Raw genomic sequence first — 26,551 nt, forward strand, 5'->3', positions numbered from 1 at the left:
TAGAAAATTTCCTATTTGTGTAAATGAACATCACCCGGACTGAGAGTGGAATAATACGACATAAATCGACAGCAGGTGGGCGTTCATGTGGGCTTCACGTTTTGACTCATGCTTAGTCAGAAGCAGACTGTAATCAGACCAAACAACGTCGCTACGTCACTGTTTATGTTAACTGAGCCACGTGAAGATTCGACAACTTTTCTTTTTAATTTTTCCTCACACGATTCCAGTTAGATTAATCCCTCAGTGTCACGTTGTACAGTGGTGAAACTTTAACAGCTACCAATGTGCCCAAAGATTGTAAGCCTATAAAATAAATTATAGCCCCAGGTTGAACTAATTGTAGCAGTCAAATACAATAAAAAAATCTTGAACGTAAAAAGATCTTGGGGGTTGATTTAAGCAAAACAGGATTTAGATTCATCACATCACAACACATCTCTATCTGAATCTGTAATATCTTAGCAGAAATTGAGAAAAATATTCCAATTCCAGTGGAAACAAAGAGAGGTTCGTGCTCAATAAAAGGCTCTGTGTCCCTCCTAAAAAGAAAAAGGGAGACGAGAAAAAGACACTTCAGATTTGGCAACCTTTCCTGTAACACTCAATGACTCAACAGCCTCCTATGGTGAAAAATTGTAAAGCAGAGACCTGAGGCATGGAAAGTAACAGAGACAGAGTGATTCAGTGAAAGTGAATGGCCCTGAGTCTCCTACCCATCACTGAAAAGGGGGGAGAGACTTAAAAAAAAAGAGCAAGAGCAAGTAAAGGACGGAAAGAGGGGGAAATGACTGGCGACTGTGTGGGAAGAGAGAGAGAGGAGGGGCTTAGAAAGTATGAACTTGTGTATGATTTAGCTGCAGGAAGCATTAAGAAGGGGGAAAGACTGCAAACAGGACGCGGTATGCTCACTCTTTAAGGCTTTAATAGGGACGAGCTGCTTCATGGCTTCTCACGGGGTGACTTTTTCCACTGGGTCACACTTTTTCTAGTGCGCTCCTTCACTCCACAGAGAGAAATAGAAGGAGGGAGACAGAGAAAGAGAGTTGTCTTGTTAATAAAATCCGGACCTGGAACCCCGTGCTGTTTTTTTTTTTTTTTTTTTTGTTTGTTTTTTTTCTTTTCGTGCTGTGCGTAATTTGGATCCAGGCTCGAGTAAAAGGCGACATCAACAAAACAACCGCGAGGACGAGGAATCACCACAGAAATAAAGCTAACTTTGGAAAATGAATGCCGTCTTGGACTTCTGGTTGGTTTTCCTCACGCTGCACACTCCCGGCGTGCTGTCCTTGTCCACACGTAAGTTGCTCGCAGATGTCCATCGATGCGCAAAGTCATGGTATGCTTTGGAAAGAGGTTGGGGGGTGGTTTTGGGCTATAGTTTTTTTTCTTTCTTTTTTTAGTCCCCTTAGATCTGACCAATCCAAGTGTCTTCCAAAGATCTTAATGTAAACAGTACAATGTGACACTGTCCTGGTCTGCTGTGTTTGATTTGAAATAGTGTAAAATGTGTAGACATTGTAGAAAACTTCAGTTCTTCGTAAGGATATTATATATTAAAGTGAAATATGCACAAAAGCACGGATTTAATCACTGCAGAAACACTACAAGCCATAAGTAGAGTATGACAGTGAAATGTATTACTGCTTGTTTTAAGATGAAACAATAAGTATAAGATTATTGTAGAAATATTAAAGTGATATAATGTGGGATAAAAACATTAACCCTATAGGAACCTATAAGTATTGCGGTAAGTTCTCTTAGACTAAAATTGTTTTTAAAATATTCTTCAAATGCAAAATAACACTGATGTCACAGATTCTTTCCTAAGTTGTCTTACATAATAAGAGCTCTCTTGCTGGGGACACATGTTGGATCCACTCTGCTTGATTTATGGGTATATTTAAAAAAAAAAAAAAAAAACAAGTTCACACATAAGGACAAATGCCATTGTGTCCAGCTTGACAACTCTCGTTATTGATGTGCTCCCTGCTCTAGTATATTGCTTGTATCCCCGCAGAGAGAGCCCACCTCCCATGAGGCCGCATTTCAACAAGTCAGGCCGTAATTCGTTTAACACATGGAGAGCAAGGGGGCTTTACGAACCGCATCAAAACAGTGACATCATTTGCTCAGGTTTTGGGGAATGTTAACCACCAGCTTAATGCACAATAATGTAAATAAATCAAAGCTACGTCCGTTTCACCGGTTAAGTGGCTGGATTAGGTTTTATGGCGAGTTCACTGGCGAACAGCAGCTCCTCACTGAGGATCTCCTGCTATTCATCCTGTTTGAAAGGCACCAATAAAAGAAAGTATAGTTTCAGGGGCTTAAAGGAGACAAAGGGCCTTGATCATAAGCTTCCCTGCTGTTTATTATAGGGCCTAATCGGCCATTACTGTTTTATTCACTGTAATAATGGACGAGCTTCCCCTTTACTCAGTGTGCTGTGGTTTACCGATGCCACTAAAAGTAAAATGTGGAATTTTCTTACAAACATATAATTAGCTTTTAGTGCCGCTCACAATCTCATGAGATTTATTTATCCTGTCAGGAAATAATGAGATGCTTATGTTTGATATGATCCTTTAAAACCATTTTTTTTACTGCAAAACACATAAACAACTCGATAAGCTGAAATTAACTACATTTTCCATTTCTGCTGCCAGTTTTTGCCCTTATTTGACTTGATATTCGGCAAGATAATCTCTACTCCCTTCAGATCACACCATTGGATTATATAATTGTAATATAAATCTGTATACACATATATAAAAACATCCGCTACTGATTCCTCTTGTGAGTCGAGTTGCACGGCTCATCATCGCTAAACGTTGCGTGACTTCGTCCACTTGGCTCGTCCACGTCGGCCCCCGAGAAAGTTCCACATGTACGGTGCGTGAGCGTTCTTTGAGCTGTTACGTGTTGGTGAGAAGCGTAAACAGCTCTTTAGCAAAAAACAGAGGAGATGTCATGTACCATTGAAAAGCTACCGCACATTAAAAATCACTCTGAAACAAAAGCTCCCTCGACCTCAAGTTGCCTCCATCCTCCACTATCGTTGGGTTAAACTCATCCCCTGCCCACGATGAGAGCTATACTCCAAGCAGTCTCTCCAAACAAATAATATTTCACAAGCCATTTCCTAAAGTGAGCGTGTCGAGCAGAGACAATAAACAGCAGTAATTGTGTCTATGGCTGCAATGTTTGAACTGTGAAAGAAGGGGTGTCAGAGGGCTTCACGCCCTGCTCCGGGGCAATGTCCCGTCCTCAGCGCCTGGAATACATAAACACTGATTGTTATTCAGTTGGATCGGCCCGCCATTGGCTAATCACGGCTGCCTTTATAGTCCGCTGTATCCGATGACAAAGACAACTGGCCTCTGTGCGTGTGGTTGTTTGCGTTCGTGCATCCATGTGTTGGAGAGAGGGTTATGATATTAATATTGGAGCGGGGTTACGGTTGAATTGACGTCTTCAAAGGCGGCTCCTCCATAAAGGACCACACAATGTCTGTCAGTATTAAGGTGGCTGGCAGCTGAATAGATGTAGCCCCCGGCGCAGATTTGTAGTGGTCTGACAAAGTGTTGACGTTCTCACTCACCAGACTGCTCTGTCAAAGAAATCGTCTTAGTTATGTGTTTTCTTCTGCTTTCCTACTGCTGTTTGCTTAGGTGGGTGAGATTCCCCAAAAATCCAGGAGTCTGGAGAAAATCCTCTCTTCCCCTCTCGTCTCGTCTCTTTTTTTCCTCTTCTCTCCTTGTTTTTGTCCTTTTATTGTTTTGTTCACCTGTTGTATTGAGATCAAAAGATCCTTCATGTGACATTCAGCTGTCAGATATGACAAAGTGATTCATAATCCAGTCGTTTTGTGTGTTTAGCTGCTTTTCTTTTGCTATTTACATACTGCTTCATGGGACTAAAAAACTAAAAACAGAAAAATGAATAACAAAAGTGAAAGATTTTCACGTAGTTAATTAAAACCCAGGAGTATTCGCATGTTTTTCTGTCATGTAGCATGGTAATCAACATGCAGAAACATAAAAAAAAAAGAAATTGCTTCAGATAAATAGTCCGCCTCAGACATTTACTTTTGCATTTGTTGCAAAGTTTAGTTTAGTCGCTGTAATATTTGATCCAGTCAATTTCATAACTTCAACGTCCATTTACTGGATAAGAATAACAACATGGTCTGGCGAGACTTTAAATGTTGCTGGAAAAGAGGCAGGTCCGTCCAATCAGTTTGTGTTAGTTTTTCCAAAGTCAAGAGTCTCTGAAAGCTACACTCTTGCGATCACATGGAGGATTAAGGGGATCCAAAGAATAAAAACATTGGTTAAAATGCAACCACACGAGGCCAAGATACCTTGACTTTACCCATAATGCAGCCCAGTTGAGAGTCTGTCTTTAAATCCATGCTGACAAACACAAAGAACTTCAGTTTGTAACACAGTCCAGTGTTTCTGACTTACAATAGGTCCATCAAGAGCCACAGAAGACATAACACGGCAGTTTTCTGAAGCTCTGTAACACGTAAACTGACTACAAGATGTGAAACTGCTTATGTTGCAGGGTTAACTTCATAAAGAACATACTGCATTGATGTGTGGACCTGTAGTCTGAGAAGAGATGGTGGTACAGGGCTCCAGGAATGAGGACGTGACTGAATAGCACGAAGGAGGCTACTGACTAATAAAGATACAGAAGATCCAGACGTCCTGTAGAGAATTAGCTGTTTGTTATTTCGTCTTCAGCCACACATTATTAAACTGGTAACAAGAGAAACTGCAGTGGAATGAGCGGTAGCTTTTACAATTTAAAGTAGATTACGGGATTTTGGACCTGGGACTGACTTGACTTGCAGCAGTATGTGAAAGGTTTTGATAAAATTCCAAGCAAGGGACAACAAGCGGTCTTCCTGAGTCTGTATTTTGGAAAAGTGGCATTAGCATGGACAGCAACTCACACACTGACAGATAACAGCTCCAAAGCCAGTTGACCTAGAAACATCAGTGGAAGCAGCAGCCAAATACATAACTGGGCTGCAGCAAATGGTGGACTGACCCATTAGCGCCGTGCAACCGGTGGTCTTGAATCCTCAGACTAGCTCCATGACCAATGGATGTTTCAGACGTGACAGGAAAAACATCCCAACTGTGGCAAGCCCATGGTGCAGACAAACCAAGCAGTCATTCAGGAGGAAGTCTCCGTCTTACAGCCAGCAACATGTAGAGGCCATGGACACAGATATAGAGTCTGCAGTGAGAAAACATCAGAGACACATCACGACAGGTGTACCAGAGGCTGTGTTAGCTGACCATTCAGTAATGCATTCCCGCAGCAACCACTGAAAGAACCAGAACAGTGTCTCAGGCCAGATCCTTGTCTTCTTCCACCATACAAGAGCTGTCCTGCTAACTCAGCTCCACAGCAAACAAGACACAGTGGATCTGAAAATTGGACACAATCCAGCTACTGTTAGTAAAAACTGCTATAGCATGGCCACTAGCTAGAGTGGGTGACAAAAGGGAGATCATACAAGGCTCCTAGACTCTGACTGGTTAGCAAACTAGGTTAGAAACTCACAATCCAGATTGTTATTACATGAAACGGTGCAGATCTGTTGTCGGAGGGTTGAATTATGTCATGAAATACAGTATATTCCACTCATATCCACCTCCTCCCGCCCTGCTCCTCTAGATGTAGCAATCATCTACCCCCAGGATCCGGTGCTTCGCATGGGATCCAACCTGACAGTCAGCTGCTGGGTCCACCCCGACCTTGGCGTCCATGCCAGCTCGCTGTTCTGGACCCTGAACGGCCAACAGCTGCCTCCCTCCCTATACAGAGTGCTGAGCCCGACTAACCTTAGTGTGACGCTGGCGGGACTCAACGCGTCCAGGCAAACGTCCGGTGACAACCTCGTCTGTCACAACCACAAGGGACATATACTGGCCGGCTCCTGTCTCTACGTTGGGAGTAAGTCGCGTTTTATTTGGTGTCTAAAATGATATTTATCCTAAAAATGTTCTTATTTCTTTGAGTGTAGTTTAGCTATATTTTCCGTCACTGTGGAAAAAATGTTGAAGTAAAGGCTTGTTACATCAAGAGCCAAGGACATGAGAGGACTGAGTGGAATAGTACACCAAAGAGATAGGAAATGGGAATAAAGGGAAACAACAAGAAAGTAGTGGGTAGATTTTTAAGAGTCCCTGCGCAGTTGTAAATGGTTTTTATGTTCAGCCTCCAGGCCCATCAAGAGGCCTCAATGAGTGTGTCACTGCACTGTGAGACACTTTCACCACCTGTGTGGTCCATTACTCGCACTATCACTCATAGGCTATGGGGCTGACATTTTTTCACACATACAAACACACATGTTTGTACTTCCATACTTTGTTGAACTTTGTTAATGTGGGGCCTTTTAATAACCTTAATATAGTCTTATTTTCTCCACATGGATTCCTTGCCGTTAAAAAATAATTGGACAATCTGAGAAATATGCTCTTACTGTCCAATAAGAATATGAATATCATATTTATTGGAGGACCTTCACAGTGTTGTCATCTCTGATACCTCGCCAACTGGCTGACGAGGTAGTCTAGCCAAGGAATAATCCAGCACATAAAGCAGTAAAACCACAATTTGTGTTTACTTTTACTTTTACTTTTCATTTTTGAGTCTTTGGACTGGACCAGGCTAATTATGTACACATATATTCAGTCTTTATTCCAAGCCAAACTTAATGATATCTTAAGATAAATACTTTCTTCACAGAAATGAAAGCGGTATTGTACCTCTTGTCTTTTGCAAAAAATTCCTCTGGTCCAGAGGTTCCTATTGGCAAACCTAATTTGGTATTACCCTGAACACTAAGCCCAGGCCATTATCATCATCATCTGACAGAGCAGGAGTGGTCAGATGACTAGACAAGCAATGAAACCTGATTATAAACTGATTTGATAGCACAGTTTATTTCAGCGTTTGTTGTCTTTTCTTGCAAAACCTGCATGAACAATGAGCCAAAAAATGTCCATGATTTCCATAAATGCTCCCGCTGTCAAGGAGACGAAATTAAATTTCTTTCAAGATAAACACAAACACACACACACACACACTGTCAATAAATCTCACTAAAATGGCTATTTTAGTGAGATTTATTGACATAATGCATTGTCTAGCCCCTTATCCTAACCCTAACCATCTCAACTAAGTACCTAACGTTAACCCTTACACTAATCCTAACCACAGCCTAATTGTAGAACAAGTCCTAACCCTCAAAAATGGAGGACCAGCCAAAATGTCATCACTTTGCACAAATGTCCTCACTCCGATGGTGTAAAACATGGTCCTCAGAAAGATAGCTGTACAAGAATAAACACACACACACACTTTTCTTGTATTTTCCACACAGATAAACATCTATGCAGATTTTTAAGATTATGACAGGTGATGAAATGGAAAAATGTCTTTGGAGGAGACTCTAAAACATACAAGGAAACACGTACACACACAGCTATCTTAGTGAGGATGATCATTTCCCAGGTCCCTTACCCTAACGATAACCTTATTATAACCATTAGCCTAAAACGTCCTAAAGTGTCCTGATTCAAACTCATCGTCCTCAGAAAGATAGCTGCACTAGTGCACCCACGCACACATGCACACACGGAGATGCTGTTGGGATCTTAATCTCGGTGCGACACTGGTTTTTCAGCACCCTGTGTTCTGAGAGACGAAGAATGTTGGCAGGGATCCCATATCTGACCAAATCAGACAGTACACACACACATATATGGACACACACACACCAGTTAAGAAAACAACAGCTATTTCGCTATTTCTGAGTGGGTGAATTACACTCTGGAGGATGGCACTGAAGTAATGACTGAAAGTAACTTCGGGTACCCACACGTTTTCTCCAGCTCCTCTCTCTGTTCCCCCTGTTTTCTCTTCACACACTTACCTCCCCCTCTGCCAACCTTCTCCCCCCGCTAACTGCCTCTCTTTCTGTTTCCACCCCATTCTGTCCCAGTGCCACCAGAGAAGCCGGTCAATCTGACCTGCTGGTCCAGGAACACCAAAGACCTCACTTGCAGCTGGGCTCCAGGAGGAAGAGGAGAGACTAACATCAGCACTATGTACAGGCTCAAGTACAAACTCAGGTACAGCTACACTGGAGAACACGTTCATTCAGTTCACTAACCTATAAGTTATTACAGTATATTTACAGATCTACATTTTAAACACAGCATGCAATTAGTTAATGACGTGCTCCGCTTTTGTAGTTTTAAAACTGAGCTGCATCTATTAGACAGTTAGCAGTTAGCAGGCACCAACTGTAGCTTACAACAGAGAACATAAATACAGATGAAAGCCAGCTTCGCATAGCTACTTACTTTTGCTGAGCAGGAATCTAGCAAAAGGTCAATTAATAGCACTTAAAAATCATAACAAGTGGAGACCTGCAATGAGTAAGCTGGAAATCAGCGCAAACTAACCTGTCAACCGCAAACTGCTTTACCAAATAGAGTGCCTGGAATTACTGCAGAGATTAGTAAGATTTGTCCACGGATGCATGGAAAAGCAGAAGCCCTGTTTTAAACCTCAATTTTGTAGCGCGACTGCGAATGTAGAAGACCATCAAAGCAACGTTTAAGTAACAGTAACAATGCAATAACTGTAAGCTATGGAGGAGATTCATGCTGTAGACTGATTCGTTGAGTCGAAGGCAGGAATAGTAAAAGAGATTCACAACACACCTGGAACTAAAGTAAGCAAAGAGACTTTAAAGGCTTTTTCAGAGATTGTTGTCGTATTGAGCACAAAACGCACGAAAAGTACGAGTCAACCAATCAGAAAAGCTCAGCACTGCAGCCCCTAAACACAAATTGTTAATTAAGTTCCTACATCCTGGCAAAAGTTCCTGAGATAAAACCCTCAAACTCATCTCATCAGATATTTCTGACATTTCGACATTTCCAGTCTGGAAAACAAGCCTCAATAGATATGGAAACAAGAGATATACCACGTTTTTTTGGAAAAACAACATCACTGGTAGCCATTCAGCAGTAAGAAAAATTGAATTTCATGAAAGTAATGGAAACAGGTTCATCTGGGAACAATACGCTTTTGAAAATGAGTTTCAGATGGGACGTGAGCTCTGTTCACATTTTTAAATTATTAAATAAGCAATTGAAAAACTCCAAAGGGGAAAATAACATGCGCTACCCACAGGCGTACCACCGGCATGGAGAGTTCCTATTGCGTTGAGATTAGTGTAAACAAGGACTTAATAAAAACCATAGAGGCAGATAAACTCTTAACCAGCAACACATTATACAATGAGTTTTATATTTTCGGGGCTATTTAACGTCGCCTATAGCTGTTTCAGTATTTTTTTTTTGTTTTGTTTTGTTTTTCCGTTCAGATGGTACGGTACGGAGAAAGAGTGCGAGGATTACACTCACACACAGCCGTACTCCTGCAGCATCACCCAGGACCTGCACCTCTTCACGCCCTACGAAATCTGGGTGGAGGCCTCCAACCAGTTGGGACGGGCCGCCTCTGATGTCATCACCCTTGACATTTTAGACGTGGGTGAGTGTGAGACGGAGTGAACTCTGACCCTATTACTTTAACTGCTGCTCCAAGAGCTTAGATCTGAGTGTCGGCCCGGGCCCCGGGGCTATAATCTAGAACCTTTTGTGCGTGCAAGACTTCAAAATGAAGAAATGTCCACCTGCGACCCCTCGTCCCTGGTTACATACATCTACGGGAGTCACCATTGTGAAGTATTAAGTTGGTTAAAATAACATTAAGTCTCTCATTGAGTCTCACCCACCTGTAACTTGGCTTCTTAATCTTACATATTTTAATAACTAATAGTAATAATTCCACACTGCTGAGTTGCTTCTCTGTCAATAGTCAAATGAGAAGATCAATACCACCTTCATCTCCGCATGTAGCTATTTCAGCATGAAGTTTGTCAGCGGGGGTAAACAGCTTGACAGAACTTAAAAATCTGCCTTCCAGTCAGTCTGAGAGCTCATTAATTAACACGCCGTATCTTGTGTCTTTAATCCTCGGCGTAATAGCCGCGATTTGCGGTTTCATGGGAGAGTTATGTGCCAGATAATTTTTCTTCTCTAAGCCGCAGCGGGAGTGCCTTGAAGTTTGCATGGAGCGTGGCTAGCTGTTTGTTTTCATCCAGCGTTAATCCTAAACTGAGCTAAATGTCTCTGGGCTGCAGCCTTTAAATTGATTTGACAAATATGCATGAGAGCGGTATCAATCTCCTTACATGAGTCTCAACAGAAAATGTGAATATGACAAGGATTAACATGCTATAACTCGCCTAATGAGCCGGTGTTGTAGGAATGAAGTGGGTGCTTGATATCATTAGAGCTTTTTTTCTTAAGGCCTTCAAGTGGCTGGGTGTAGTGACTTCCTAGAGTCATACAATTACTCAGTTAAAGACAAAAGTATGAAAAATGGAGTATTTTAAAGCAGGATGTGTATTTTTTTCTGAACTTTTTGCATGTCTTTATATGCAGAGCCTATAAAGCTTTGCTAATGAGCTTTAATGTGTAAAATTGATAACACATAATTTGTCCAACTCAAACTAATACCAAAAAACTAGGAGTTGGACCCTGAAAGGGGTAAGAATGACTAAGACATTCTTGTGTGGCAGTTAACAAGTAAATTGGGACCAATTTCCAAGGTTTTGTGTTGTAAAGTGTTCAAGAAATCAAGATTATTCACATTGTGCAACCCCCACAATTTCTCAGCTCTGAATATTTTGTCCTGATATAATTTTCAAGATTTCACGACCCCTCCGATTCATCTCATGACCTCGAAGTTGGTGAACGTGGTCTTTAAAGCTCAGGGGAATCACATCGCTTCACGTCGTCGTGCATTTTATTCCTGCAGACAGGTCACTGGCTCAAGTTCTGTGGGTTCTGACTTTTGGAAAAAGTTGTTCACAGGCACTCATCTGGCCTCGCGCTGATAGAAACCGAGCGGCCTTCCCTTTTAAAGCTTTGTTATGTGGTCCGTTGCCTGGCTTAGCGAGGTTAAAGCTGACGGAGCGTGCAGCAAGACCGAAATCGTCTCCCCTCATTATCCCCGACACACATGCGCGGCCACACCTGGACAGGCGTATGGTAGGTGTGGGACGGGGCTGAAGGCGTCCTCCCTTTTCGCGAACCCATTTTCTCTTTACTCATGCTCACTGGACACACACACACTCATGCACGGAAAATAACCCGCGTTCATGAAGTGTCGGAATGTTCGGGGCAGATCCTTGAACCTAATCCCGTCTCCGAGGCGGCTGCAGACCCCCGAGGCCTCAGAAGTTCGGGCTTTGAGGCTTTAACACTTGGACCTGAAATAATACAACCTGATTAGCTTAGAACTCTTCACCCGGCGCAAAAGAACATGCACTGAAAGACGACCATGCAGAGGTTGAGAGTTGAGCGCATTACCGGTGAGGGAGCGAGCGTCCATCAAACCCTAATCCTTTTCTTTTTCCTAATGTATGCACGCACACACCTGTTTACACGACCCGAGGGCAGGGCAGGGCCTGGTAACAGTATAGAAGCATAGAGCGTGGGCGGTTTCTGGATCTGTGTGTGTGTGTGTGTGTGTGTGTGTGTGCATGTGAGCGTGGTTTGTCTCGCTAGCCGTCCCTTTTTTTTTTTTCATTCAAGCGGTTTCCACAACAGTGCGCGGGGCCATAAAACACAGCGACCACACCTGCGCGTCTCGCTGCCGTGACTCACTCGCCGTGTCTGCGGTCGTGCCCAATCAGCTAGAAAAGGCGAGGCGAGAAACACACCTAGTGTATGTAGCCTGTGCATTCCTCAGACCCGGGGAGCTCCGCGAAGGGGCTAGAGAAAACTTGCATCGCCTGAAATAATGACGCGTTGAGGAATGACACGAAATATGTTAACAATGATTCATCTGCAATTTGCTACGTCTCATTGACTTTTATTGCCAAAATAATGTAATGCACAGGGCAACACATCCGCACATGGCTTCTACTGTTGTCTAATATCACAAGTTTGTCATCACCTTTTCTTGGGATTTGTTGGGTTTTCGTGTGATTCTGGGGTAAATATATCAAAAAAACTAAAATAAATATAAAATAAAAAAATATCTTGACTTAATAATAATAAAAATATGAAAAACTATATTTATATTTGTACCTATTGAGCAAAAATGTCCTGAACACAAATGTATGTTTTCAGTTTTTTCCTCCCAGCACTTTAAAGCAGACTTGCCATGACAAGACACACACCAATCAGAGGACAGGAAAGGTCTGCAAACCACTCACTGCTGTTTTTAAAATTAAAATTGTGGTGAATACTTAAGTAGGTGAAAACATATCGGCCTCCTCATTTTCTGATCTGAAATGAAAAAGTAGAGTAAAGGTTATAGAAACTGAAAACACGAGTTTGCAATACTACAAAAACGTGTAAATCTTTTTAATAAATAGTTTTTTTTTTTGAGTATAACACGGATTACAAGGATGATTTCTACTTTTTAAAAACAATAATTTTTTCTTCTCTAGTTTGATTTCCTCGTTGAATTATCTCCTATTGTGTTCATTTTGTCTGTATCGGTATTCAGGTTGAATAAAGCACACAAAAGTTAACAAAAAAAAAATGTGTGAAAAAAGTAACTGAATTTTATGACAAACAGATGAAATTAACCTGCTTTTTCTTAAGAGAGAAAACTTGAAAATCGGTCCGATTTGACTGAACACGATGGGAGGGTTAAACCCAAATAACAAAAAAACAAAAAAAAAAAGAAATAAAAGCCATCCCATCAGTTATGTGGCTTTCTCGATCGTGCGACATTGCTGACACTGTAGTAGTCGGATTCTCCGCTACACTAAAATATTTATTTTCTCAGTTTTACTCTCTGCTTTCATTTCAAAAGACGGATGACAGCTCACGCCACCGCTGCGTTTACTATTTAAACTCCTGGCGACCAGAAACCCCACTTCTCAAACTGTCGTGTCAACTCCTACTTTGAGCAAACAAATCTTTTTCCATCGTCTTCTTCTTCTTCCCCCTGGGTCGTCGGCGTTTGTTTACTGGTAAGGGATGACATTCTGAAGAGGAACCAATATTGAAATCATCTCGGAAAGCCCAAACGAAATGGGAGTAAGGTTAAAATAATGGTCTGTCACCGCATGTTTGTTTGTCGAAAAAGATAATTGTTGTCAGATGAATAATCCTCCTCCGGCTCACACAAGTCAGCTCTCAAGAAACTAGAGGGCCCCCGGAGACCACAGGCAGAACAATCCTTCAATGTACTCTTACACATAAAGACATCACTCCTACGGCTTTTAATTTAAAGTGAATGGGATTCCTGACCCTGCAGAACCTTAGGGTGTAGAAAGACGCACAATGATCAATGAGATTTTAAAATAAACGTAATTGTTTTAATAGGTTAAAAAAAATAAAATACCTTGTTTGCCGCTCTGTATGTTTGCGTCAGCGTTTTAGCATCTTTCAGCTCATTGTTTTGATTTTGCTCTCATCAGCCTTGATGGAGCAAGAGATCATTTCAGTAGAAAAAAAAAAAAATGACACGAAATATGTTAACAATGATTTTTTAGTGTTTCTCAGTAAAAAATCTAATAAAAATATGTACTTGCCCTGCAGCAAACAATGGACAAACACAGCTGGTGAACACGGAGAAACGTTTAGCAAAAGATCCTAAGGAAGGAAATCAATGGATGAATGAATTAATCATGCATCGTTGCTCTGTGTCTGAAAAGAATGTGTTTGTTTAAGATTTCATTTGTTTCTGTGCACCTGAGTTGTAATGCTGCTACCTGGGCGTATGTTTTTATTTTGCTGTTTTTCCAAAAAGACCAGCAGCAGCAGGAACCGACATTCGTGCGTCTACTGTGTGCTCGTCTTTTAGCGCCAACGCAAAACCAAAGCAGAAAATTAGATTCATCCATTTTGGAGGGACTATTTTCTTACACGGCAGATGGGGACTACATAATAACCTTATTAATTAATGCAAACAAATAGCCGTCAAAGTGTGCAAAACCTGAAGGAAATAGCAGTTTTTACCAGTTTTATTTGAGCAGGATTTGGCTGATTGCAGGTTAACGGTTGAACGGACACCCTGTCTGCAAGCGATGTAATACGTAGTTGGACGACACCACAGAACGGGAAGTCTTGGCCTCGGTGTCCGTTGGCTCCACTGGAAGCCCCGAAATTAGTTAGTCATTGCGCTTGAGGCGAAGTCATCAGACGATAGCCGATTGGTTGCCAGATTGTGCGGGCGGTTCCATACAGCTGTGTCTCAAACGTATCAAAATTTGGAGAAGATCTGGTAGCAGAGTGTTTCAGACTCAAACGAGGAGGTGTAACCACTGCAAGCGACCGTTCAAATTAAACAGTGACTTTCATTTTTAGTACAAAACCGATATTCAACTAGGTCGACCAGTCAAATTGCAACTGGCTGTTTGTTCTTCACAGTTTCGGATCCAGATGAGACGTTCTTACCCAGTAACTGTTTCTTCTTCCCCCAGTGACCACAGACCCTCCGTCAGGTGTGACTGTGAGTCGCGTTGGGCAGCTGGAGGACCAGCTGAGCGTTCGCTGGGAGGCCCCGCCAGCTCTCAAAGACTTCCTGTTCCAGGCCAAATACCAGATCCGCTACAGGCTGGAGGACAGCCAAGACTGGAAGGTAAAGGACATAAAGGACGTGCAGTTATGATGACATAAATCTGCTCTCTTTGTCTCTTACACACCAGCAGACACATCACTGAAACGCTGTTCCAGCTGTTTCTCATCCTAATGCTGTAATCACCTCTAATCTCGTCTGATTGAGGCCTCCTCTCCCACATGAGTTAATAGTTGGGCCGATAAAAAACCTTCATCTGTCATAAATCTTACAAGTCGGGTTTTGATCGGGAACAGAACACGCTCGGTGTGCCCTCTGCAGAAACCTTTAATGAATGAAAAACACAGTGCAAAGCCCTCAGCCGTGCAGATGGTGCTTCCCAGAAATCATTTTCCTCTGGGTAAGACTGAAGATTCTCTGGTAATTAAGGGGGAATTACACCAGCGTAATATAAGCAAGTCCGTACTCGCGAAAGTGGAAAAAGAAAAGAAGGGGAGTGGAGAGGCGGCAGAGGGACGATTCGGTTTCGCCGGAGAGGAGAGAGGAGAGGAGACTTTTAAATCCAAGTGGCTTTAAGGGCTGGTGGTGAAAACAAAGCGCCATTTCCCTCTGAACCGGCCCTAATCATGAGGTCATGCTGAGGAATGGAGGGATACATCTCAGCTGTTAATGTCTTCAATATGGCTGTAAAGACGCTCGGCTGTAACTTCTGCCTATTTGGCTTCCCCACCTCACATCATTACTGTCTGATGCCTGCAATTTCCATCCTCTGTTTTCTGTTCTTAACTAGTGTTTACAGACCCGGACACCAGAGAGAAAGAGGGGATTATTAGACGGGATTATTAACTGCAGCATGCGTGCATTTCTTCGTGTTTGCCTTCATTTTCACCAGGTGTCTGTGTCAGTACCTGTGCACGCTTCTCTGTGTGTGTGTGTGTTTGTGTGTGTTTGCGTGTCCAAGGACATGCTGTAATAAATAATAGAGAACAGATTTTACCCAGCAGGCACGGTTACGTTAAAACAGTTTCATAAACACGCCGATCAGGAGCTACCAAACAATGTGGTGCTCATGCGTGTTCAGGTCTGGTTGTGTTTTTTGCGTCCTGATTATACCCTGTGTTTTAGTTTATGCCCATTGGTATTTAATATTGCGGTCAGACCTCCAGCGCTCAACTCTTCCGTGTTTGCGACTATTCTTCTTCGCCCTGCAGGTGATGGACGACGTGGGGAACCAGACTTCTTGCAGACTGGCCGGACTCAGGCCCGGAACGGTGTATTTTGTCCAGGTATGACGAGTGCGCGTCTACGCGTGTGTTGCGCTTGTAAGCTGGAGAGCTCTCTTTTGAGTTTCTGATGTTTGTCCAGGTTCGCTGTAACCCCGTGGGCATCTACGGCTCTCGCAAGGCCGGGATCTGGAGCGAGTGGAGCCACCCCACGGCTGCTTCCACACCCCACAGCGGTGAGCACTGAAACGCACACTCGCAGCCAGACATCCACTCAGAAGGCGCACAAGAATCCACTCTCCTTTTTTTTTTCCGTTCAGAGTTTTTCATGGCATTTCGGTCCCTCGTAAGAGGCAATTTGTTTCGTGTCATGGTGTACCGCATGTCCCACAGTCCTTTCCCGCTGCTAGAAGCAAGCAGGCTTAGTGAAGGAGAAGATGGCGTTGTTTGACCCTTCTGTTCAATTTTCCAGCCTGTTAGGGTAACACACAAACTTTATTTTAGTTTAGTAACATATTTAGAAAATCATATCTTTCCAAAGAAATTATACAAACGATCATTAATGTCTGAGCCCTTGTGCCGTTTGTCAGAGCGGTTCCTAAAGATTGATGCCAATAAGACGGCAAACAACTCAATGTTTCAATGTTGTGGTGACTTGTGGTCATTGGCTTCACGGACCTTCTGTAGCTGCTGAGCAAAATGTTTTCGCAACTGGCCGAGATAAAGACCACAGCTATGAAAAATAAATCTGGTTCGTAAAAAATCTTCATTTATAGTCGAGACTTTTGGTCAGGTGCCTCGAATGGTACCAGAACGGTCAGGACAAAGAACGAAAAGAAAAATTCTACTCACTTGTTCCCATCTGTCTCCGCTCTGTTTTACCTCAAACTCTGTAGAAGTGGAATGACATAGGAAAATAGACACTTGAAGATGCATCAGAATTATATAAACTACCTAAAAATGATAGAAACTTGATAAAAAAAAATGATTTGATGGGTACTTTAGTGTTTTGGACGACATGTAGAGGATGGAGCTTATGACCTATGCTGGAGTCAGCCACCAGGGGGAGCTCTGCTTGCTTTGGCTTCACATTTAGAGGAGCTGTTCCATCTTTAAAAAACAGTCTATAGCAAAGACGTACCAGTACTTTATGAAAATGTTCACACTGTTACGAAACCTTTTATGAACAACATGAATATTTCTTAAGATAAAAAAGTGCAGTTTAGCTTTACTGCTAAGTGTTAAGTGTCTAAAACAGTGCGAACCCTAGTGGAAAAATCAGGAAAAGCAGTTGCTTTTACTGGAAAAATTACCTTCAGTGCAAATTTTTGCACTTTGCAGATTTATCTTGCGGAGCCAGATTGGACCCTCTGGCGGACTTGTTTTGGCCCCTCGGTCGTATGTTTGACACCCACGCTGTAAAGCATCATCACACGCAGCAGCAGCATCAATAGATCATTAGGAATACTTGTATATTATAAAGCACTTTTGTGCCTTTTCTGCCATCGCTCCACTTTCAGGACGCATACTTAACACAGTGCTGGAAAATGTCATCAGTGTCTTCCTTTGTCTGAGGTTTGAGTGAGGATTTTTGATTTATATCCCGTTCTTGAGGCGTCACCCTCTGCAAGATAACAGAAAGAAGAATTAGCTCCCGACCACATAAGAAATAATATGCATTTCCTGTTCCAGACTTTTTTTGAAAGTGGAATGAAATTAGTGTTGCATTCGAACAAAAAGTTTATTTAACAAATTGTCAAATTGTGACGAAAAAACAAAGACAAACAAAAAAACCCAGAAACTATTACAAATATTCAAACTAAACTAATCCGTTCCATCCGTCCCTCCCTGTTCTTTCTTCCTACAGAGCGACTCATGTCGGGCTCCTGCGACTCAAAGTCCAGCGGGGACTCCAACTCCACCCTCCGCAGGGAGCTGAAGCAGTTCTTCGGCTGGGTGCGGAAGCACGCCTACGGTTGCAGCAGCATGTCCATGAAGCTGTACGACCAGTGGAGAGTGCTGATGCAGAAATCGCACAAAGCTCGCAACCAGGTAGGTAAGCATCACCAAAGCAGGGATGAAACACATGCAGACACGCATATCAATGCACGCACAGACAAGAAAACACCACAAACTGAAAACTGTTTTATAAAAGCTGATTTCTAACAGATTCTGTCTCCAATTCAGGTTCTCCAAGGGGATAAATCATAGCACATGCTGACTTTACAGAAAACAAGAACTGAGTGAATGTGATTTCTGTTTTCGTCTATGTGTGCGTGTATGAGAAAAAAGAGATTGTATTCGTATATTGGAATTATCAAGACAATTTGCTCCGGACATTTTGTGTGTGGATACCAGCTGTGGCTGCGAGAGGACACCCAAAGACAAACTGTGGGATATTCCTGCTTTTGTGCATCGTCTCCAGTCAGCACGAGCCGACTTGAAAGCGTGCAGCAGACTTGGAAGGTGGACTCATCACGGACATCCTGGTATCAAAGAGACCACGTGGTCACAAATTGTAGCATGAACAACTGGGACATCAGACGTGTATTTGTTCTGTGCACAAAAGCGGTCGGAACAGACAAACCAGAAGTGTTGCCCGAGCGTCTAGAAGTATTCTCTGGGTTTCTCCCGTGGATCCAAAGCACCATCTAGTGGCTGTTCGGCATCCACGGATCCTCCTCCATAAATCTTCACTGCAGTCCTGATGTAAAAAGAAAAAGTAACAAATTATACATACAGTATTTGTAATTCATGCTAATTGTTATATCCGTTGGAATATGTGCCAAACTGGTTCACCCAGGACCCCTCTGTGTCTGAGTGACAGTAACGTGACTGATGATGGTGTTTGTGTATGGAAACGTTTCACTGCCTTTATTTTTGTACGGAATTGTACCAGCATATTTAAAGTATAATGTTATGTTTTAATTCTTAAATTATGTTTAGTTAGTAAAGACTGTACAATGACTGAAGCCGCTGTCGAACTCGAATCCGTAAAAGCCGTGCACGCGATGCTTGAGCAAAGAAAAAAGAAAAGGAAAAAAAAGAAAAGATAAACGCTCACAATCACAACTTTTATGCGGACAGAAAGCATGCGAGCTTGGGGAATCATAAAAACATTTTTTCTCTGTTGGTCTCAAAATAAGATGAAAATAGTTTGTGTGACTTTGATTAGTCACTCCTGGAAGAAGTGAAAACTGGTAAGGTCCAGAGACAGAACTAAAACAAACAGAACTGAACCGGCTCCACCAGTTCTTAAGAAGAAAAAACTATTTAGATCAGTAGCAAAAAATCTTCTAAATTTTTGTTTTTTTGGATCTGCAATCACCAGGACGACTGAGGATCTTTACTTTTTTTTTTTTTAAACACAATATTCTCTATTAAGTACCGCATATGCTTTAAAAACACTATGAGGTATCTACATTGATCAGGCATAACATTATGACCACTAACAGGAGAAGTGAATAACAGTGACCATCTCGTGACAATACAATGCTCTGCTTGGAAACTTTTGGGACCTGGCATTCATGTGGCATGTAGACCCACCCAGACCAGATCAGACCAGACCAGATCAGACCAGACCAGACCAGGCACCCCCACCCCATAACCATGATACTCATTGACGGCAGCATCCATCCCCAGCAGGATGCAGCCCGACACAGCACAAAGACGGTTCAGAAACAACTAAAACTACATGAAAAACAGCACAAATGGCCTCTAAATTCACTAGATCCCAAACTGATCAAGTATCTGTGGGATTTACTGGAACAAGGTTGATCCACAGAGGCCCCTCCCCTCAACCTAGGACCCCCCACTTCCATCATTCTGTCACCAGACACCACAGGACACCCTCAGAAGGTCCATGCCCATTCGCTGATGAGTCAAAACTGTTTCATAGGCAAACACAATATTAGGAAGGTGGTTATAATGTTAGGCTTGATCGATATGTATCAACAATACAGGTGAAGAAAAATACTTGACATTCTGAGGAGCTCAAAATATACCAGAACATACCAGTCTCCACTCCTCTCGAGGAAATACATTCAAGGTCTGGACAACTTTTATCATCCTAGTGAACTCATTACAAAGACGTCACATTACATAGAACGGCCAACATCTATCAAAACAGAGCTTTAATGACCAAAAAAAAGTGTCCTCGGCCTTTATGACGAAACTAGAATGAACTCAGATGCCTCAGATTCAAACCAAAGCCACAGTACTCTGAACTAGATCCATTCAGAAATAATCCTGAGCTCATGACAAACTATATTATATGGGGTCAAGAGTTAAAGCAGTAAAATAATTACCACCCAAACTTAACATGTAAAAATGGATGTATGTTTGGGTCATTATATCAGCCGGTTTGTCTGCTAACATGACCTGTGACATTTTTGGGGAGGACGACAAAAAGCTGACAATGAATCTCTAACAAACCTCTCATCCCCGTACCACAACGACGAGTTACATCTCTGAACACTGCCGCTACATCGTCTCTGTGTTTATCTGGGAAACTCGAGCCGCTGCCTGTGTTTCCTATCGGTACTGTGCAGAAAGTTCATCTCCCTCTGGTGACACAGAAGAGTCTTGTTACTGCGCCTATGACCGCTCAGTCACTGGTGCTTAATATTTAACCAGCGTGGGTATTTTACTTGGTCATGGCTCTGCTCTAAAGGCTTTAGTTACCTCAGGATTAGTAGACTAGGAGAGAGGGAGAGCGAGAGGGTCAATTTCTTCCTCACGCAGGAGACAGCTTCCTCTTTGCCAAAAGTTAATCCTTTGCAGGGCCTTTCTGCCACAGTTGACACTTTTCAGATGACGTCTGGGCGCTAACGTAGCAGCCAGAGTGAGGAATGTGAAGGTGGCTTTTTTTGGAATTTTTCTTCAGCTCAAGTCATTATTTCCATGAGGACTGGGGAGACAACTTTTCACCAATTAAATTTAAGTTAGCACATACACCAATCAGCCACAACATTATGACCACTGTCAGGAAAACTTGCTGGGAAACCTTTGGACCTGGCATTCACGTGGATGTTACTTAAACATGTACCACCCACCCCATAGCAACGACGCAGCTTGATGCACAGAAACTCTTTAGGAACAACTCAAAAAAACATTAAAAAAAATGCCCCACTGATCGAGTGTCTGTGGGACGGGATGAACTGGAACATGCCTGATCTGGGGAGACCTACACAATATCAGTTGGTCATAATGTTATGCCTGATCGGTGTACTTCCTAAGTATCAGAAATGATGCATTTGAAATCCTACTCAGGTAACACCACACAACTCATTTCAGAAAGTGTACCTAAAGCAATTGTTCATCTATTTCGCTGGAGTCAGCAAAGACCCCCAGAAAACTTGCTGATGGAAGCGAGAGGCAGGGAGGGTGTTAATTTCATCTGATCTCACTTTCCCTGTGAAATTCATGGTATTCAAAGAAAAAAAAAAGAAAAAATCGAATGCTTCAAGAAGCTGTGTTAGGTAACGAACGCCCCGCGCTCTTTGACCTATGAGGGGATGTTTAATGGGCTCAGCGGGCTTTATATTACCATTTGGCACAGTGCTATGTCAGCATTAGAGAATGGCAATGGAAATATTGTATTTCTTTAAACCAGTTGTCTTGGTTGGCATCAAGCCCAAGGATGCAGTGATGGTGCCCTTGCAAAGAACTGTGGAAGAAAGGAACATTTGCAAGCGGGCGGGGAGCCCTGTCACGGCTAATTTGTCGCAAAAGAAAACCTCCACAAACGGAATTTGATAATCTGCACCCTGGAGATGAAGCCTGCCTATACTTGCCTACACCACCCCGGAGGAGCGAGGGAAGGAGGTAAGGGCATGGGAATCTACTGCCTCTATATAATTTATGTGGCTGTTCCAAAAAATGTATTAAAGTGAAATCACAGAAGCTCCTGGAGGTGAAATGGATCAGCACATTGGTTGAGTCAAGACAAATAGACTCTGACGGTGGTGGTGTCAGGTTGTGCACAGATGTCCCGGTTAGAAAGTTAATATAGACATATTCTTTATAGATCGTTAAAACCATCTTCCTGTATCAGAGCACGACTTGAACCCTGGTGTTTAATGATCTATCCCATTACATTTTATGGCCAACCTGAAAATTTCTAAAGAAAAATAAGTGCAATTTTGGTCACGTTGGTCCCATCTGCTGCTAAGTTCTCATGTCCGCTTACTGAAACAGTGCGACCCCCAGTGGAAAAATTAAGAATAGCAGTCCCTTTTATTGTTTGCAGTCTTGTTGCACAAATTCATGCCACTGCTAGATTTTGGTTCATGTTTGACACATTAGTTCAGACTGCAGTTTATTTAGTCTAAATCGTTTTTATTTTGCTGCTCAAAAAGTTTAAAACCAACTGTTTTCATTGTCAGTCTGTAGAGGATTTTGTCTCTTTTCCCCACAGTTTTCAAAAGTAAGTGTATATTCTTACAAATATACACATCAATTACCTTACCACCCTGTGAAGAAACTCCTTTCAGGATAGAGCCAAAGAACCACAAGACAAATGCAAACAGCAAAAACAAACAAGAAAATAGACAGAAAAAAGTAAGAGAAAATTAAAATAACGACTGAACTAAAAAAAAAATAAAGAAAAGTTGCTGCTAAAGAAGAATGTTGGAGATATATCAAGAGAGTTTACCACTGCTAAAAAGGGACTTCGTATAGCTTGAAATGTCTTAACTGAACCAGTCTTTAAGTTAAAGTTAGAATCCAACGATCATGTGTTAGGGGGCGGGCAAGTCTCCAAAGAAACAAGATCAGCCTCCGGGCTAGCAGGGTAAAATATACCAATACTCGCTTCGATTGCCTTGGGTAAGTTACTTTTAGGAGGAGTACCAAAAAAGAAAACTGGAGAAATGTTCTGATCATAACCTCTGCCTGAGGTGTCATAAATCTTTAGGTCAAGACCAACACATATGAGTCAGTGTGACTGGTGATTTAAAATAAAAAAAAAATAACATTCTACAAAAATAAATGGCAAAAAGAAAATCTGAAAACGTCTCATCATATTTTTTTCCTTTGAAATTCACCCTGAAACGTGAGGGATTAATAAAAAAAAGTATAAAAGAAAAATACTCATTCACGTGCAAAGAACATGTCTGAGGTACTTAAGTGGTCATTCTGGCTTGTGTTTGTTCACGGGGTAAAATACAAAGCGTGGCTCATGTCTAATGCTCACCCGTCCATGGGAGTCATTATGGCAATTTTCAGGTTGTAAAATATCCACCTACAACAGAAGGCCGGTGTTTAAGTCCTTTCCATTTTTAATAACGCGACTACCGAGATGCTGTTACTTACAGCACATGTAATGTGGTTGAGGGGTTCCATACACATGCTACATACGGGTAACCTGATGCCTGGAATAGGATGACAAATTACTGCAATCCATGCTACAGACGTGATTAATGTTGCAGTAGCTTCTTGAGATTATCCTCCACTCTTCCTCTGAATTTATGTTCACCTCATGAACAGCTGCACAGTGTCGAGCTGAAGTTGATTCAATCTCAAAGAGTTCTCCTGAGCCTTGACTTCTTTTTTCTTTCTTTCTTTTCTTTTTTTTTTTTTTTACTGAATAGGCCCTGGAAAAATGGAGGTGGAGAAGAAGGTGGGACGTACAAGGACCTAAGTCAAGATAGGATTTCTTCACCTCGTGGTCATGAATAATTCACCCCGGGAGGCCGCGGCTCACCTGTAGGCAGCCTCAAGACACAAGGATGCGTTTGAACTGACAGCAGACGTAAAAGAAGAAAAGAAGAGGAGACGGAGGAAAGCAGGTCATCAAAGCATGGAGGAGGCGGTGAAGAGACGGCCGATCATCTCTGCTAGGGAAAGAGGTCAGTTTGGGAAACTACACGCCTGTGTGTGTGTGTGTGTGTGTGTGCGCGTCCACATGGTCTGTATTATAGCTGAACCGGTTTTGCTATGAAATCTCTCACAGGATTATACAGTCATTGCTCCACACTTGTTTAAGATTTCTACTTTGTTTAGAATTCGTTCCCAAACAAGCAGAGGAAGAACGTTAAAATGCATAACCATAGAAAATAAGTCAAAGAGCTCCATATGGAAATCATCAGAGACTGCGCGACCGGAGCCAAGGAGCCGTGGGTGTGCTATACTGCTGCTGGTGCTGCTGCTGCTCAGGGTTGAATCTGTTGCATCATTTTCATCATCATCCTCCTCCTTCTCCACCTCCTCACTGTCAGGCCCGGGCCCCGGACGCTACATTCTGCCCCCTACAGTCGGATACATGAACCATGACTTCACCAAGCCCAGCAGCCCCGCGTACTCCTTCCACAGCCGCATGAGCAGCGCCAGTGAGTTTTCAGATGCCAGTGTATAAAAATGTGTTTATCGGAGGTAGGAGACGTTCAAGTTTGATGGCTTTTTGGATTTTATTTTTGGTAGTGGTCTCTGTGGACTCCAGTCCAGGACCAAGGTACCATGTTGGCGCCAAGGTCACCCGGTTTGGCCGCATGGAGACTCCATCATACTCGATTTCTGGCAGACTGGGGCGTGTCGGGAAAAAAGGTAGGGAAGTGAAATCTGTTTGGACTAGTATCCTCGAAGCTATGGTTTTTATTCATAAATGAATGAACATAAATGAAGCATTTGACAGAAATGTTCACGCAATTCTGACTGAAATATCAACAGAAGGTACATCTCTGTATTTCTGTTTTAATACTGTTTCCTGTGGTAGCTGAAGAAAAGTCACCAATGTAACCTCGGGTTCTATGAGTCCACTGCTTCTAGTGGTCAGACAGGTTGAAAAAGAATCTAGAAAACGTACATGAAAAGTTTCTCGCTAAAAAAAAAGGGGGGTAATCGACAATGAGGACGCCACTGAAGGAAGAGAGGAGACTGAGTCATTGTAAACTGTATCCATGTGTCGTAAACAGTTGCTCTCACTGCCAGCAGTAGGAAAAGATAAAGGAATCTTTCCAAACCAGTTTCCATTTCTGCTCACAGATGCACCGTCTGGGACTCCTGGACCGGGGGCCTACAGTCCAGAGAAGGCTCCACCAGTCAACGCTCACCGCAGACCTCCATCGTACACTATCGGAGCTCGAACCAGATACCGCTCTGTGGACGCAGTACCGGCACCCAACAGGTGAAGGCAGGAGGACGGACACAGTCAGTAAAGAACTGACCGTACAAACAAGTTCATTGTACCTTATTCATGTGTGCTAGCTAGCTCTATTCTTGTTAAATTATTAAATTATTACTTCTTAGAAAAAAAATGGAATTTGAATAGACTGGAGACAGCAGAATAGTTTTCAGATCATAGTTCAGTCACAGAACTTGAATCACGGTTGATAAAACGTTGCCATGGAGTTCGGCACCTTAGACGTCTGCTATGTCCACCCCAGTCCCATCGTAGTAATTGGTAAATGTCGTTTCCTGTTTATAAAGAGGCAGTAAATGGGCTGAGGACTGTAAACCATGGCTGAACATAGCGCTGGGTGGTATACCGTTTTTTTTTCATTATGATATGAATTTTAAATTTACCGGTATATTTGATCACACAGCGTTCAGAACGCTACGCCGCAAGACACTGTTTCAGACCGGACCATTTTCAATATAAACATGCATGGTGGGACTTTGTCACTGCGAGGTGTGGTGAAGATGGAAAGGTCCAAAAAAGGTCCACTGACCAGACGTCCCCGATTTCTGGGGACTGTCCCCGTTTTGGATGACCTGTCCCTCTGCTAAAGCTGTTCCAGAAAGTGTCCCTAATTTTAGCTTTTTATGAATGAGAAAAAAAATAAATGTTGTGCGCAGACTACAGTTTTTACTGTCGCCGACTGTAATAACTGTCTGACATTACAGACATATTAGTAAATATGTCAAGATGAATGAAACTGTAATTGTCCCTGTTTCTTCATTTCATCTTGATAACATTTAATTGTTTTTTATTTATTTATTTTTTTCTTTCTTTCCAAGCTGTAAATGTCCCTGGATTTCCACATCAGCGGGGGGACATGCAAACGTGTTTTACTACTAGTGTGGGATTATTTTACAATATTTACTCATCATCACAGTAAAATAGTCCATCCTTAGTCAGTCTACTACATTAATTCCTTTCTCAACCAGTAGAAAATGTCGTGAACATGTGATTATTATTAAATACCGTGATTCACAGTTTTGGTCACACTGCCCAGCCCTGGCTGAACATTTTGGAAAGTTTTGATAAACATGTGACTATGTCACATTTAACTCAGAGTGGGTATTCCCTGTCAAGCTAACCGTTGCTCTCTTCAATCTGTCAGCTACTGTCTTCCTAGTCTGCTGGGCTGTCAGATTCCTCACAAACCCTCCAGCGCCAGCTTCAGCTTGTCAGGCCGGATGAAGGTGGGAGCTCCCTCTGAGGATCTCGCCATGAGCCCCGCACCGGGGAAGTACAACAGCACCAACCCAGACATTTACCGCCAGCGCCAACCCTCCTTCTCCATGCAGCAACGAACTAAGAGACCCAACTATTCCTCGGCTGTTCCCGGGCCGGGCACGTACAGCCCGGAGAAGTTTCACGTGCACCTTCCCAAACCACCATCCTTCACCCTGGGCGTCAGACACTCTGAGTTTGTCACACCGCTTGTTGTGGATGTAATTGACTGAATACTGTGGATTTAGATACCTTAGAGACACCATCTATCATCTTC

General features: G+C 42.5%; 2 protein-coding genes across 3 annotated transcripts; both read left to right on the top strand.

The window, feature by feature from the left end:
• Positions 1-851: 851 nt before the first annotated feature.
• Positions 852-18,850, top strand: crlf1a (cytokine receptor-like factor 1a). Of its 2 annotated transcripts, none has more exons than XM_047611964.1 (9): positions 852-1,299; positions 5,701-5,979; positions 8,036-8,165; positions 9,431-9,600; positions 14,561-14,718; positions 15,867-15,941; positions 16,021-16,114; positions 17,746-17,934; positions 18,066-18,850. In XM_047611964.1, the coding sequence occupies exons 1-9, from the start codon at positions 1,227-1,229 to the stop codon at positions 18,080-18,082; spliced, it is 1,185 nt and encodes a 394-aa protein (XP_047467920.1). In that variant the 5' UTR covers positions 852-1,226; the 3' UTR covers positions 18,083-18,850. The 2 variants fall into 2 exon arrangements, with proteins under 2 accessions (XP_047467920.1, XP_047467919.1); XM_047611963.1 differs by having other exon boundaries at positions 854-1,299; positions 17,746-17,930.
• Positions 18,851-20,296: 1,446 nt separating this feature from the next.
• odf3l2a (outer dense fiber of sperm tails 3-like 2a) lies at positions 20,297-26,507 on the top strand. Its single transcript, XM_047610243.1, has 6 exons — positions 20,297-21,704; positions 23,471-23,728; positions 24,098-24,208; positions 24,300-24,422; positions 24,861-25,002; positions 26,162-26,507. The coding sequence occupies exons 2-6, from the start codon at positions 23,680-23,682 to the stop codon at positions 26,505-26,507; spliced, it is 771 nt and encodes a 256-aa protein (XP_047466199.1). The 5' UTR covers positions 20,297-21,704; positions 23,471-23,679.
• The last annotated feature ends 44 nt before the right edge of the window (positions 26,508-26,551 follow it).

This window comes from Mugil cephalus, chromosome 17, assembly GCF_022458985.1.
Source record: "Mugil cephalus isolate CIBA_MC_2020 chromosome 17, CIBA_Mcephalus_1.1, whole genome shotgun sequence".
In the NCBI taxonomy this organism is placed as follows: Eukaryota; Metazoa; Chordata; class Actinopteri; order Mugiliformes; family Mugilidae; genus Mugil; species Mugil cephalus.

Coding starts and splice junctions, on each gene's coding strand:
- crlf1a (XM_047611963.1), top strand. CDS start 1,227: ATGAATGCCGTCTTGGACTTCTGGTTGGTTTTCCTCACGCTGCACACT. Junction 14,719..15,866: donor AGGACAGCCAAGACTGGAAG/GTAAAGGACATA, acceptor TTCGCCCTGCAG/GTGATGGACGACGTGGGGAA. Junction 16,115..17,745: donor TGCTTCCACACCCCACAGCG/GTGAGCACTGAA, acceptor TTCTTCCTACAG/AGCGACTCATGTCGGGCTCC.
- odf3l2a (XM_047610243.1), top strand. CDS start 23,680: ATGGAGGAGGCGGTGAAGAGACGGCCGATCATCTCTGCTAGGGAAAGA. Junction 24,209..24,299: donor CAGCCGCATGAGCAGCGCCA/GTGAGTTTTCAG, acceptor TATTTTTGGTAG/TGGTCTCTGTGGACTCCAGT. Junction 25,003..26,161: donor GCAGTACCGGCACCCAACAG/GTGAAGGCAGGA, acceptor TCAATCTGTCAG/CTACTGTCTTCCTAGTCTGC.